At 39.4% G+C, this 14,276-nt stretch overlaps 3 protein-coding genes across 5 annotated transcripts; 2 read left to right on the top strand and 1 right to left on the bottom strand.

Moving 5' to 3' along the window:
• The first annotated feature begins 505 nt into the window (after nucleotides 1-505).
• Nucleotides 506-2,430, top strand: LOC103930994 (remorin-like). 2 transcript variants are annotated; one of them, XM_048588050.1, is made up of 5 exons: nucleotides 506-1,046; nucleotides 1,224-1,457; nucleotides 1,525-1,720; nucleotides 1,958-2,039; nucleotides 2,127-2,430. In XM_048588050.1, exons 2-5 carry the CDS (start codon nucleotides 1,265-1,267, stop codon nucleotides 2,325-2,327), a joined length of 672 nt encoding a protein of 223 aa, XP_048444007.1. In that variant the 5' UTR covers nucleotides 506-1,046; nucleotides 1,224-1,264; the 3' UTR covers nucleotides 2,328-2,430. The 2 variants fall into 2 exon arrangements, with proteins under 2 accessions (XP_048444007.1, XP_009338681.2); XM_009340406.3 differs by having other exon boundaries at nucleotides 508-1,050.
• Nucleotides 2,431-4,649: 2,219 nt separating this feature from the next.
• On the top strand, nucleotides 4,650-7,276 carry LOC103931008 (transcription factor PIF7-like). 2 transcript variants are annotated; one of them, XM_048587522.1, is made up of 6 exons: nucleotides 4,650-4,882; nucleotides 5,419-5,920; nucleotides 6,029-6,136; nucleotides 6,218-6,283; nucleotides 6,392-6,775; nucleotides 7,021-7,276. In XM_048587522.1, exons 1-6 carry the CDS (start codon nucleotides 4,839-4,841, stop codon nucleotides 7,135-7,137), a joined length of 1,221 nt encoding a protein of 406 aa, XP_048443479.1. In that variant the 5' UTR covers nucleotides 4,650-4,838; the 3' UTR covers nucleotides 7,138-7,276. The 2 variants fall into 2 exon arrangements, with proteins under 2 accessions (XP_048443479.1, XP_048443480.1); XM_048587523.1 differs by having other exon boundaries at nucleotides 4,652-4,882; nucleotides 6,032-6,136.
• A 148-nt stretch (nucleotides 7,277-7,424) lies between these two features.
• Nucleotides 7,425-12,909, bottom strand: LOC103931024 (nucleolar protein dao-5-like). Its single transcript, XM_009340434.3, has 3 exons — nucleotides 12,155-12,909; nucleotides 11,609-11,663; nucleotides 7,425-11,166 (listed from the first exon to the last, which is right to left on the bottom strand). The coding sequence occupies exon 3, from the start codon at nucleotides 11,132-11,134 to the stop codon at nucleotides 7,883-7,885; it is 3,252 nt and encodes a 1,083-aa protein (XP_009338709.2). The 5' UTR covers nucleotides 11,135-11,166; nucleotides 11,609-11,663; nucleotides 12,155-12,909; the 3' UTR covers nucleotides 7,425-7,882.
• Between the last annotated feature and the right edge of the window lie 1,367 nt (nucleotides 12,910-14,276).

Below are 14,276 nucleotides of genomic sequence, written 5' to 3' on the forward strand. Positions count from 1 at the left end.
TGTCCTTATCATTAAAACTCAAAGTTTTTAAATCATTTTGATTAGTTTTCTTTTGTTTCTTTTTATTTGTGTTATCGAGTTGTTCATGATTGATAAAATATGCTAAAATTACCAAGTGCTTGAAAAGTTGAAACCCCAAAAAAAAAAGCAAACACAGATGCCTCTCAATGTTTGACAGTGAACCCTAAACCCAATAACACACATCTGCTAGTTCCCCCTCCAACTTCCATCAAATTTGACAAGTTTTCTTCTTAACACTACGTAGTATTAACTAATACGGAAAAGAATATCTGATATTAAACATAAAAAATCTAAATAGTGGTAAAACTCAAATTTAACAGTTAAAATACTTGTAACATTGAATTATACGTAGCATTGAAGTCTTACTCAAGAAAATTCTTCAATAAATTACATTATAATTTGTTGCTTGCTTCCTCTGGTGGCCCAACAGAATCCAATGTTGGTGCCCAATGTTATACCATTCCCATCCAATGGAAAAAGGACAGCTACCTGCATGGAATGGTGATAGGCAAAACTTCAAGAACGCTACTGCATCTTTAAGTGATTTCCACACATTTTTTTTCGTCGTCCACGCCCCAAAGTTCATTTTTAGTATTCGGATTGAAGAAATCAAAAGATATAAATAAAGAAGGATGTTCAGAAGAAGAAAAAGAGTGCGGGAAAATCATGTTTCTGAATATAATATGAAAATTATGAAGGGAAAAGAGGCCCATAGAATTAAAAATGGAAGAATCTAGCTAGTTTAGGTTTATGCTCATGTGCCTGTGGTGTTGTATTTTGGGGAAAATCCTTTGCTTCTTCGTGCAAACGGCAAAGCATATCTTTCCCTTTGCTTCACTTTGCTTCCATGTTTCTCCCTGTTCATGACCAAAATTCTGATATAAGCAATAGCAACACGCCTTTGCTTCGATTTTTCTTGGCAGCCAAACAGTAATCTGCTTGAAAACCAGGAAATTTGAGAGCGAAGAACCGGCAACAGAGGTTTCTGAAGAAAGAAAGCTGCCGGCCCAACAAACAGAATCTCTGTAGGTACTAATCTGCATACTATTCTACTTTTTTTTCCTTATATGTATGTAGTTAGAGTTGATTATTTTGTCCAAAACAGAATGTTATGCTATCGAAAACTGAATTTTATGTTCAATTCTGTGGCTTGAGTTACAAGAAAACTAAAAAAACTCCCACTGATTTATTTTTGTTCCTAGCAAGGGGCAAAACGGCTTCCCGGGCCAGTTTTTCGGAGGAAATGAGTCATTATTCTGATGCACAAGATATCGAGTCTGCAACTGCGGTTGCGGCAGCTGCCTTTTCCATTCACTCGAATGAAGAAGCTAAATTACAGTATCAAAAAGGGACGAGGGAAAGCATTCCGATCTCAAGGACCAAGAGTCTGCAGGATCTGATGACTGGGCGGCCAAACAAAGAAGCAAGGGATGCTGGTACTTGACTATTTACTTTTTTCGTGATAAAATGTTTCGGAGAACTAACAGGTTGTATTCATAATAGGTGAAGTTTCAATGAAAGATCAAAGAGCACAGGAGAGTGCTTTTCCATCTAGGTACCCGAATCGTGCATCCTCTTCAAGACCTTCGACTCCTGCAAATGGATACCAAACCCAAAAGGGAAGTTCAGGCAGACGTAATGCTGCGGACACAAAAGCAGATGCTTGGGAGAGAGCTCAGATGAAAAAGATTCAGAAGCGGTAAAGATTAAATGTTTTATGCGGGAACGATCTCCGCACACCCCTTTTCTCCTTTCACATGTCCTCATTATTTTGTGTCCTTTGATTCTCCTTTGATTGAATCAAAGGCCAAAAATAAACAACTGGGGTGCGCTGAGGGGAAAAGGCATGTGTGGAAGTCACTAGTACAACATAATCGTTGTTGATAGAAGATGGATTCAGTTTCTTCCTTTTGAAATGGTAAATTATACTATTCAGGTATGAGAAGGTGAAGGCTACAATTGTTGCTTGGGAAAATGAGAAGAAAATGAAAGCAAAAGCTAAGATGGAGAGGAGAAAGGTACGTTGCAACAATTGTTGTTTTTTTAAATCAAAGTTTGCGAATGGCAATGAAGAAGACTGCTGAAATAGTGTGTTGAAATTGCAGAGTGAAATTGAGCAGAGAAGAGCAAGAAACATGCAGCATTACCAAATTAAGCAAGCAAGAATTGACCAGATAGCAGGAGGAGCAAGGGCACAAGTGGAAGAGAAACGAAGAAATGAAGAGTCGAAAGTGAAAGAAAAGGTGAAAAGGATTAGGTCAACAGGTAAGGCTCCCACTACATGTTTCTGCTTCACTTGTTACTAGAAGGTGAATCGGTCACTCGATCTTCTGCTGATTAAAATCTGTACATGTTAACCACATTACGGGTACCTAACAGTACATCAATCCTAACTTATTTTAATCTGTACATGATGTATAGCAATTAATTGTGTGTTGAATCTGCTAATCCAATAAAACTATATATTTGGCTCTTTCGATTCAAAGACTTGAGACAGCAGATTTTGCAGGCACAAGGAGTTAGATACCTGTTCAATCTGCTACTTCATCTAAAATTCTCAAACACTACAAAAAAATATCCTTGTTATAATTTTGCCTCTGCAGGCCTAAACCATGAAAAGTATTGAAATGGACTACTTCAGGGGGAAAGAATAAGGTCCAAGATTTTGACTTGGATCGACGCGAGTCACGCGACTCATAGTTATAAGATATCTAATGAAACCGTCGCTCGAATTGAGATCTCATTCAACGAGAAAGATATCAAATATCTAGGTAAACGCTTCCCTCATTTTGAGGGCAAGGGCACAATAGGTGGACCATTATGCTGGACTAAATTACCCTAAACCATGAACTTTGAAATTACCTACACCACAAGATAGCTGCTTCCGCCAAAAGCGACGTTGTTTCCAACCGCTACCTCCTCATCACATCTTGCCTTCATACTTTGGACTGCTATTTTGGGATCTCCTAATATGTTCATCAAGTTATAAATATGCTTCTCATACTGCAGCAATAGTAAACTATTGGCAATCTTGTCTGGAAATCTTTTCGAACAATTTCATATTACCCAACATTAGCTTCAATCAGTCTATCTGTGCATCACATGCTCCTGTAGCTTCACATCGAGCATTGTTGTTAACCTAAGCCAGATTGATCAAGAGGCTGGAAGCCATCCAATTTCGAGCTTTCGAGTTTTTGCCACCCTAGCTAGCAAAGAGTCAGAAACCAGACCATCAATGAGACGGAGAGAAAATGAAAGACGGTTGTCCAAATTCGATCAGTTCTGATGGCCCTAAATCCGAATCCACATACACATAGATTAAATGTAGTTTAGAATATCGCCTTCTCAAAAAAGAAAAATTCAGCTCTCATGATATAGCTCAAACCTGAATAAATCATTGGCTCTTATATTTCAGCACACATAACTCTGCAAAAACATGCACCAGATTCTTCAGCCTGGCAAGCGCCTGTTTTTTTTTTGTCTTTTTAAAAACATCATCTGGTCTTTTCCTGTAACAATAACGCATAACAGCTTGCAAGAGATGTTTATATGACTTGCAAATTACCAACTAGCTCTTAGCCTGACAATTTAAAAAAGAAATACAAAAATTGTAGTCAAGTCACGCCCTGCGACTACAAAAATGGACATAGATGACTGGTTACTCAATGGCCAATAACGTCAAAAAGCCACGGCCCCGTCATTTGGGGCCACGGATGACGCACACATACATACACACACAATAATATATATATATGTATGTATGTATGTATGTATGTATGTATGTATATGTATATTGTGTATAAATTCCTGTAAAAGTTGTTGTTGGTCTCAAGTGGCAGCACAAGGTAGACAGAGAGGGAGATAGAGATAGAGATAGAGAGACAGATGGCCATGAAAGGACTCAAATTGTCAATTTCAACCAAAACTGATCTATCTGTTAAATTTAATGTGTTCATAACTTGCATGATATATGTTGTAAATCAACCAGACGAGGTTGTCTTGAACTTTGAGGCACTGCATAATGTGAGATTGTCGACTTATATCAGCGGCTAAATGATTAAAGGGAAAAACTATATTTTCACCAGTTCTAGTACCCTCTCTCTTTTAAGATTTAAAGAAACTGTGATCGAGTTACGAAATTTGTGTTGAGAGCATCGGTCGTCAAAGGATGAAAAGTCTAGCATGGTAACTTGGTATTAGAGTAGACTATTCATGTAAAATTAATCAAACGCAAAAAACTGTGTAAGGTGATATTGAGAGTATCCTACACGAAATAATTTGAAGACCCTCGATCTATATTGATCTAGGGCAATTGAATTATGAAATTCGTGTTGATGAGAATTTAGAGCGAATTATTCATGTATTAGGTGTAAAAGACTGTGCACGTGAGACTGAGAGTATCCTACGTGATTTGTGACGGTATAAAACACCACACGAACAAAAAAAACAACAAATGACTTTAAGACCCTTATCTAAAATGGTCCAGGGAGAGGCAAAGCATATATATTTTTTTTCTCCGCCACATGTTTTGTGTAAATTCTCCATCACAGCAATTGTGAGTGTGACACAAAAAAGGGACCAGAAAGACAATGAAATAATAAGAGAGAGTCCAAACTCACATCTCCAACTCATTCATTTGTCGAGAGAGAGAGAGAGAGAGAGAGAGAGAGAGAGAGAGAGTTATATAGAGTAGTACCGTGGAGTTCTGATTTGGAATACGATTACTATATTCAAAGGAAAGACGAACAAGAAATAACAAGTCGAAGGAGAAGAGAGAAAACAGATATCCTCCATTCCTCCTCACGTGTGCATGCGTCATGCAGCAGCAGAACCACCCCAACGCCAGTCGTCTTGTCCCTTTGTAAGCACCACTGTTCATATTTTCTTTCATAAACCTTTGAATTTTTTGTTGATTATTTATGTAATTTTCTCTCTTAATTTCTGCTTTTCTATATGGAGTTTTTTTATTTTTTTATCAATGTGTAATTGTGTATGGGATAATTAACCAGAATTTGGTGTTTTTATTCTTTTGCAATGCTATTTACACCAGTAGGATTTATATGCTTCTCTTTACTCGCTCTATTCTCTTAACTAGAATCTTGATGTACTCGAAACCTTTGAGTTGTAAAAAACCCAGTTACATGTTATAATTAATCCTTCTTTTCGTAACAATTATCATTCGTGAAATTGAAATTTGAACCTCATCTCATAGATTGAAGAATAAATATCATTAGACCAAATGGTTATGTACCTTATGCACTTTGGTTTCAAACATTGAGTTTTTAGTCAATTAATTTATTTTTAGACAGTACAATTCATACTCTTTCTTTTTATCAAAATATTTCATTTTATATTAGGATTTTCTTGCTCATTCACGCATATACTTTGGTTTTACAGGTCTCATTATGACGTCACAGAGCTAAAATTGGAAAATGGCCAGTTGGCCATGCATGGGTTTGGTGCGCTTCTTCGTACAGCCCAATCAAAGCCCACATGGAGCAGGAGCAGGGCTTGTGACACATTGGAATCAATTGTCGATCAAGCTACATGCCACAAACGTGACCCAAATATCATCCGCCATGACCAGACCCCGGCAAACACAAGCTCGGTGGTTGCATCCTCCGGCGAAACATGGACCGACAGCTCTGTCCAGTTGCCGCCGGCACAGGGGTGGATAAGAAAACGCAGTCGATCAGATTCCGGCTTCTTCGAGAATAATTTTAGTACTAATAGCATTCATGAAGAACATGCAGATCCCAGCAGTTGTGCTAGTCCCGGTGCTAGTGTTAGATTGTGCAGGGACAATCATACAACTACCTCTACGTTAGTTTCTTTTGAGTCTCCTCCCAGTTTGAAGACCAAAAGCACCGACGGGGATTCAGCCTCTCACGGAGGACTGGTAAGACACATGTACATATTCTTTGAGGCGTCGTACACTTTAAATGATGCTATGCTACATGTATCACATTTCTCGTCACATCTCTCGCAACTTGTATCTTACAACTAGCAGGAAAACCGAGATGATGGCCGGAAAACCACCAAAGGTGGCCAATCAAGCCGTTCACACTCAACAAGACCAGGGCGAGCTGCTGCTGTTCATAATCAGTCAGAGCGGGTAACAATTTAATTTCGGTCTCCCCCATCTAATAATTTGTGTGCGGAAATCACTTCCCTAACTGAAACTAATTCCGTGCAGAAACGAAGAGACTTGATTAACCAGAAGATAAAAGCGCTGCAAAGGTTGGTGCCAAATGCAAGTAAGGTGAGAAAATTTGATGTGTGCTTAATTATGATCATCATTAATTGATTTAATTTGGAGAGAATGTTATTTTTGTGGTTAATTTTGGACTTGTCAAGTGAATAATTACAGACTGATAAAGCTTCAATGCTTGATGAGGTGATCAAATACTTGCAACAACTTCAAGCTCAAGTCCAAATGATGCATAATCTGAGAAATTTCATGCCTAATGGCCACATGAATATGAATATGATGGTGCCTTTAGAAATGATGCAGCAGCAGCAGCAGCAGCAACATCTTCATCAAATGTCACTCCTCGCTCATATGGGAATCGGAATGGGAACGCGCATTCATCCTGCGCCGGTTGTGGCTGCCGCTCTTCCTTCTTTCATGCCGCCATTTATGATGCCGCTGTTAATGCCACCACACCCTCCTCCTCAAGCAAAGCCTGAACCAACCAGCACGAATAATGGTTCAGACCCTCTACCTGATCCATATTGTGCCCTCCTAGCACAAGTACGTGTTTCCACATACGTGTGAGGAAATGTAGCGTGAAACCCATGCTTGGAAGTACTTCTAGAATCGCTAAAACCGTTTTCAGATAACCAAAAGTGTTTATAACAGAATGCTTACAAGTGTTTTATGCGAGAGCACCTGCTATGTGCTTCCAGAAAGCACTTTCTAAAGAAGCATGGCTATTCGGGAATGTGATCTTTTATTTTTAACTTTTGGAACTAATTTGAATAAAACTTGATTTGCAGCAATCAATGAATATGGACCTGTTCAACTGGATGGCGGCTCACTATTGCCAACAAGTCACTCCGGCAACAGCAGCGTCAAGCAGCCAGCCGCAGGCAAACGATGTTCGAAGGAACTAATGAGGACTCACCTAGCTTCGGGAGATAATAGTTTACGTGATAAGAGAAATACTAATATACGATCTAGACCCGGTAAAATGCGACTAATTCCAACGTTCTCTGAATTACTAATGGTCTTGTATGCTTGGACTTTTCAATTAAGTCTTAGAGATTATTTCTTCCTATATAATTTTGCTAAAATACCGAATCTGGTTGATCGGAAGTCCACATCACAACATCCTGGAAAATTGATGCATGACTCTGTTAAAACCATAACAATTTTGCCCCACACTACATTTTCTGATGTGAGTTTTGAACCATAACAATTAATCTGGTCTCTAGATATCTACGTACTTATTCGTGTTACCGACATTCTAGACATGTCACATGACAACGACTCATAACCATCTATGGGGGCATCTATGAAAATGGCAGTCACACCATGGTCCCTAATTGTTCATCGCAAGCTTCGTAAATATGTAATTTCGATAAGCAGTAACTAATAAATCACCAACAATCACGTTGCAGAAACATACAACAGAAAAATAATAGCAATAATGCACAACTCCTTCGGCAAACCAATCGGTATAGCAGTACACACAAGAAAAATGTTTCATATTCTCAGAGAGCCTTTCAGTTTTCTCTTCACTTATGCCTCCGCAACTTCACAAGCTCGCATAACTTCAATCCCACGCAACCTCCAAAACTACTGCATTCGTGTTTTTTCAGATATGTACAGAAATCGTAACAATATGTTTTTGGTATATCAGACTGCATCTTCTGTGTCTGTTTCCGATGCCATGGATTTGGTATCCTGAAGCGAAATCACAGTCTCGAAAGCACCAACCAAGGCCTTGACTTTACTCTTCCTGGACTCAACAAGCCTACTGGCAGTCTCTTCAATCACATTATTCAACAACTTCTGCACATCCTTCCTTCCTGTCACACCTTGGTGTCTCAACACAACTTTCTCAGGACTCGTTTTAGTACTACCATTCAACCCACTATCACCGGCCGCTTTCCTCCTCAAGCTCTTCCTTTGTGAACCTTCCACATCTCGTTTGAAGCTTCTCGGAACAACTTTCTCGCTTTTGAATTTACCACCATTTGACTGGCTGCCATCAACTTGAATCCTCCCAAGGCTTCGCCTTTTGATAAAAGCACCATTTGAGTGACTGTGATCAACTACATTCCACCAGGGGCTTAACCTTTGGAATACATCACCAATTGACTGGCTGTCGCATACTTCTTTCCTCCTGGCGCTTCCCCCTATGACACCACCCTTACCATTTTGGGTCTCCCCTGCCAATCTTACTCGCCTGAATTTGAGTCTCCTTGTAGTATTGATCTCAGGCTTAATGTCAAGCACCCTTCCTCTCCTGAATGTCAGCTTTCGGGCTGAGCTGTTTTTACTTTCAGAGCTAAGTATCTCAGACTTTCGAGGCCTAGTACTCTTCCCCACCTTCAAATTTGCTCTTTGATTACCAGGTTTCATTGCTTTGCGTTGAGAGGTGGCGCCATTTTCTTTTTTATGAGTGGACTTGGCTGGGGATGCAGACGCGGATGATGATGATAAGGATGACGATGAAGATAAAGGTCTTTGAGTACTACGCCTCAAGCCTTTGTTTTTAGGGGATGGAACAGTAGGTGAACGACCATAACCTCCATTTGCAGTGCGTTTCAAGTTTTTCTTCATAGAGGATGTAGGTGCTCGAGTGGTACCAACTCCCTTCCTAGCTTGTCTCGAGCTTTTGACTTCCGAGGATTGATGTGATGACGACGATAACTCAGGGGCATCGGCACCATTTGGAGTTGGTTCGACAGTACTATTCTCAGTATTAGACTCGATGACATACAAAATCTTTTCTGGAACATCCTTATTGCAGGGTCCCTCAGGTTCAACTTTTCGGGGACCATTTTGATCTTTCATATGAGACAACCCTTTAAGGTTCTTAAAGCTTCCAGCATTTTCATTGGAGACTCTCTTGACGGGGTGTTTGTAAGTCAAAGAAACGGTGTCAGGCTCTAACATCTTTTTCTCAACCAATACAGGAGTCCTCGGCGGTTTGCTTCTGTTTTTTCTATTGACACTGCTGCTCAAACCTTCTGGTATTTCCTTGCCTTTTCTAGTTCCACTCTTTCCTTGATTACTTGAACCTTGTCCTGTGCAAGAAGATGACTCTACTTGCTCACGCTTCACCTTTGAACCGATGGAACCTTCCATAGAAACTTCAATCTCCTTAATGGGAGTTAAAACCGTTTTTGAAGAGACATTTTCTTTCCTTTTTGATGATAAAACTCTTTTCTCCATGACACCAGAATGATTAAGTTTCCGTGCTTTAGAATCTGGAGAAGGATTAGGATTGACTGTTGACATCACTTTTGAATCGGTGGAATCTTCAGCAGAAACATCTATATCCTTATAGTGAGGTGAAACTCTTTTCAGCGTGGCAATAGAATTCTGGGACTCGGAATCTGGAGAAGGCTTAGAATTGATTGTCGATGTCACCTCCGAATTGCTCAGGCTTGGGTCTGATCCTGGGAAAGAAGATTGATCTAACTGCTCAGCTTTCATCATCGAATCAATCAACTCTTCCATACAAATGGCTATTTCCTTGGGAGATGAAACTTTCTTTGAAGAAGCAGTTTCTTTCTTTGTAGATGACGAACCTTTTTTCTTCATGACGACAGAGTTATTAAGTTTCCAGGTTTGGGAATGTGGAACAGACCTCGATCCAGTTGTGGATATCGCCTTTGAATTTCTCAGGCTTAAAGCCGGTTCTCGGAGAGAAGATGGCTCTGATTGCACACGCTTCACCTTCAAACTGGAGGAATCTTCCATAGAAACATCAATATCCTTGGAAGAGGATGGAACCTTTTCTGCAGAAACAATTTCCTTCTTCCTCAATGACAAAACTTTTTTCTCTGTGATGGCAGAATTGTCAAGCTTCTTGGTGCCGGAATCAGAAGGCTTTTGATTTGTAGTGGACATCTGTTTCCTCTCTGTTGCCGATTTTCGCATTGCGGCAGTTGCATTTTCTTCAGAAGCATTTCTCACTCCATATTTGCAATAATCATGGCAGGAACCTGTTGGAGCTCTGAGATATCGGGACTGAATCCTTCTACCACCCTTTGGTTCCATTTCAAGTGGGATCCACAGAACAGAGTTCCTGCTGGTATCCCCAGCATTTGGTTCCATTTTCTGTGGGACCGCTGGCATAGAGTTCCTTCCGATACCACCGCCATTGGGTTCTAATTCCTGTGGGATCACTCTGATAGAGTTCCTTCTACCATCACCACCATTAGGCTCCATTTCCTGTGGGATCACTGGGATAGAGGTCCTTTTGATGTCAGCAGGAGGATCTACTTTATCAATGGAGCTTCTTCTGATATCACCGGCATTAGACTCCATTTCCTGTAGGTTCTCTAGGATAGACTTGCTTCTGATGTTTCCACCCTCAGGCTCCTTTTTCTGTGGGATCTCTAGGATAGAGTTCTGTTTGATAGCACTGCCATCGGGTTCTATTTCCCGTGCGACAGTTGCAATAAAGTTCCTATCATCATCGCTGAGATCCATGTCCTGCGGGACCAGTGGGATAGAGTTTCTTTCGGTAGAAGGAGAATCAACATTTCCAATAGAGCTCCTTCTGATGTCACCACCATTGGGCTCTATGTCCTGTGGAATCCCTACGACCAAATTACCTATGACCGAATTACCTCCAACATCACCACCCTTGGGATCCATTTCCTGTGGGATCACTGGGATAGAGCTCCTTCTGCTATCACTGCCATTGGGCTCTGTGTCCTGTGGAACCCCTAGGACAAAGTTACCTCTGACATCACCACCCTTGAGATCCATTTCCGGTGGGATTTCAGGGATGGAATCCCTTCTGGTATTACTGCCAACGTCACCCCAATTGGACTCTGGTTCTTGTGGGATCGAATTATTTTTGGCCTTGTCACCACGAAGGTCCAGGACTTGTAGGATCACTGGGATACCGATGTTCTCTACTTCCATTATGAAGAAGACGACATAGCAAACTGACAACCCTGTAAAGTATTATAATTTCCCAAGAAAGAGTGAGTGAGATAACGCTCGCAATAGTTCCAGTGAACAAAAAAATGCAGATTTCATATTGTATCATGAACAGAAACAAAAGCTTGCAAAAGAATTTAGAGATTACATTCTCAAAGCTTTAACATTTATGGTGAGCCTTTTTAAACTTTGACAGTCCCTAATTGTCTCTTTCTTTCTCTTCCCATTCTTGGATTAGGGTTTTATCCTTTTTAGTACTCCTAAGAACTTGTCACTGCCACATCGCCTAAAACTTATCGAACACCAGATAATCGAACATTCAACCTCCTAATTCAGATGGGATGCCCTTCAGATACCTCATGCATCAACTTGTGACATTCTACGATCAACGTACCATGATTGGTCTAATACAAAGAGCAAGAGGTCTAATGCAGATATGTAAGACATTAGACATACCATGATTGGTCTCCTCGGAGAATTAGTCTCGATTACTGAGCTCGTTGTTCAAAACCTGAAAAACCAAAGGTATAATCAAGATGAATGCAAAACCATCTATGATCTGCATTTGCAAACATCAATACCAAAACAAGAACAATGTATCTCATACATCACCAAACCGTCGAAATGATAACGGTAAACACAACCAATTCAATTTTTTTCTTTGACACAAGCGATATTCTACACTAATTCATCAAACCACGGAGATGGGGATTCAAACTTGGGTGCAGAGACATGGATTCAAAATTTTCTCATTAAAGATGCAAAGAAAGCATATTTATGATGAGATATCAAACATTTAGGAAAACAGAGACTAGCCATTTGCAGTTTTCACACAATCATTCATTTCATACAAAAACAAACATAAAAAGTCCATATTTTCACATCAACCATGAAACTAAAATCACAAAACACACAAAACCCAACTGCAATCCGGCACAAAAAATCACATTCCGCGGCGGAAAAAAAAAATCCAAAACTAGAACAAAGCATCAAAGATCGAACCTTTTTCTTGTGTATCTTCCTATCCCTCTTCTCGATTACAAGAGGCGAAAAGACCGCAAAAGGGAGCTGCACAAAATTGGTCGTCCCTTACAAAAAGTAGCGATTTATTCGTCGTCGTTGGCTCTGTGAGGATGAGAATGCGCGTTTGTTTTGGTGGCGGGTCGGCTGCCTCTTTTTGGCTGGAAAGAGAGAAAGCAGAGGTGGAGGAGAGTGAGAGAGTTCAAGAGAGAGGGAAAATGGCGGGTCCTAACGGTCCCAACGACCGAATTTACCTTCCGTTTTTAGTTCTTTTCTTAATTTTTGGCCTCGGTGTCTATTGAATATAATTTGTTATAATTGAGAGGGTTTTTCTTTTTTCTTTTTTTTTTTAAAGCAAAAGTAGGATATTTTATATCAAATTCATCTCAGTTGTGAGGACGAACACGAAATTTCAAGTGCATAAACGAAGCTCGATTTAAATAGAATACAAGGAAGTGGACAACTTACCACCAATGAAATAATTTTGACACTCCAAAATCACTTCAAATAGCATCACAAGGGGAAATTTGGAGTGTCAAAAATCAACCCCTTATTTCATAAGCCTTAATTGATTAGGGAAATTGTAATTACTCGATATAAATTTAAATTACTATAGCTACTTAATCACTAATTGAAATTACTAAAATCCGTTTTGGATTGATGGGGAAATTATAGGTCCGGAACGAGGTCATGGAAGCAGCAATCGTTGGTACGAACCCTATCCAGCTCCGGTTGTAGTGGACTGAGCAAGTGATATGGTAATTTTTTTTATTTGAAAAGGGGACTAACTAGTGATTTTGTCACGACAATCTATCTTCTCGAGGGTTGAAAAGACTCACAGATGCTCTCCCTGACCATTATCTTACAATTCATCAGCATGTGCGATTCACCACACAAGTTGAGATTGTACATTCCTTATATATGCGGCCGCTCTTATTTTAGATAATTTAATTAATTAGTCGTTAAGTAATTAAGTTTCATGTTACATGATTTAGAAGTTCTACGTCAAATGCTGAGAGATATATATACACTATGAGTTTGCGACTTAAAGCGAATAGATAAATATTGTTGACGTTCAAAATTTGCAATTTCACAAATTAAAATGTTAAACTTTTGTGGGCTTAAGTTATGGGCTGAAATGAAATGGACACCAAAATTTAAGTGATTCACCCATTAAAACCAGGTTACATCCACTGTGTTGCTCGGATTCTATTGATTACAAGAGTAAGATTAGCAGACGGCTAATACAAGACTAAAGTTAACAGTCGGCCAATACGGGAGGTTTCGACCCCTTTATATAGACCCTCAATGATCAACCTCTCACCCTTTATATAGACCCTCAATACAGAAGGTTCCGACCCCTTCATAATGTAAGCCTAAAAGTGCCAAACATTAACATATATATTATTTTCTTTACTTTTCAATCTAATGAGAACACAGTCTGATACACCAAATATCATAATAGGAGCAATTAGATGTTAGAAAAAAAAATTGACAACTTATATTATGAGCCTTGGTGTACTGAGTTGGATTTTCAGCAAACTACAAAAATTTCTAAGTGACATGTGGGGTATCCTAAAAATTGAACAATTGTAAAAGGTCTATCTCTCAACCTTTTCTATAATGTTACTAGACTTGGAAACCCTGCAGCTAGCTCTAACATATTGAACTTTTTCGTAACGAAAACTTAGACGTAGCTCATGCCCAGCAGCGTGCTGCCCTGATATACACAAGTAGAGATTGGCATAAAAATCGTGAAATCGAATTGAACCGCGAAAAATTTTGTTAAAAAATAAAAAATTAACTTAGGTTCAAGAATCGAATTGAACCGTTCATACCGGTTTCGTTTATGGTTTTTATGTTGGTGGAACCGCTCGAAACCTAACCGAATTGTTAATATAAATAATTAATTGGATTTTGAAATTTTTGTGAATTTTGACTGTTTGATCATGCTTCTCAATAAGAGTGCTTTTAGTCTTTCGTTTCCATAATGTTAAATTAGTAAACCAAAATGGGTATGGCAAGCTAAATTTGTTAGTTATGTGAATTAATTATTGACATGATAACATTTATTAGCTTTGTAAAGTTTTGGTAGCGATTTAAC

The sequence above is a fragment of a genome, unplaced genomic scaffold (genome assembly GCF_019419815.1).
Source record: "Pyrus x bretschneideri cultivar Hongxiangsu unplaced genomic scaffold, Pyrus_bretschneideri_v1 Contig27, whole genome shotgun sequence".
NCBI classification, from domain to species: domain Eukaryota; kingdom Viridiplantae; phylum Streptophyta; class Magnoliopsida; order Rosales; family Rosaceae; genus Pyrus; species Pyrus x bretschneideri.

Bases quoted from the DNA above. Each gene is read 5' to 3' on its own strand.
- LOC103931008 (XM_048587522.1), top strand. From the start codon at position 4,839: ATGCAGCAGCAGAACCACCCCAACGCCAGTCGTCTTGTCCCTTT. The intron at 4,883-5,418 runs GTAAGCACCACT...TTGGTTTTACAG, and splicing joins GCCAGTCGTCTTGTCCCTTT to GTCTCATTATGACGTCACAG. The intron at 5,921-6,028 runs GTAAGACACATG...TCTTACAACTAG, and splicing joins CAGCCTCTCACGGAGGACTG to CAGGAAAACCGAGATGATGG.
- LOC103931024 (XM_009340434.3), bottom strand. From the start codon at position 11,134: ATGGAAGTAGAGAACATCGGTATCCCAGTGATCCTACAAGTCCTGGAC.
- LOC103930994 (XM_048588050.1), top strand. From the start codon at position 1,265: ATGAGTCATTATTCTGATGCACAAGATATCGAGTCTGCAACTGCGGTT. The intron at 1,721-1,957 runs GTAAAGATTAAA...TATACTATTCAG, and splicing joins ATGAAAAAGATTCAGAAGCG to GTATGAGAAGGTGAAGGCTA. The intron at 2,040-2,126 runs GTACGTTGCAAC...TTGAAATTGCAG, and splicing joins CTAAGATGGAGAGGAGAAAG to AGTGAAATTGAGCAGAGAAG.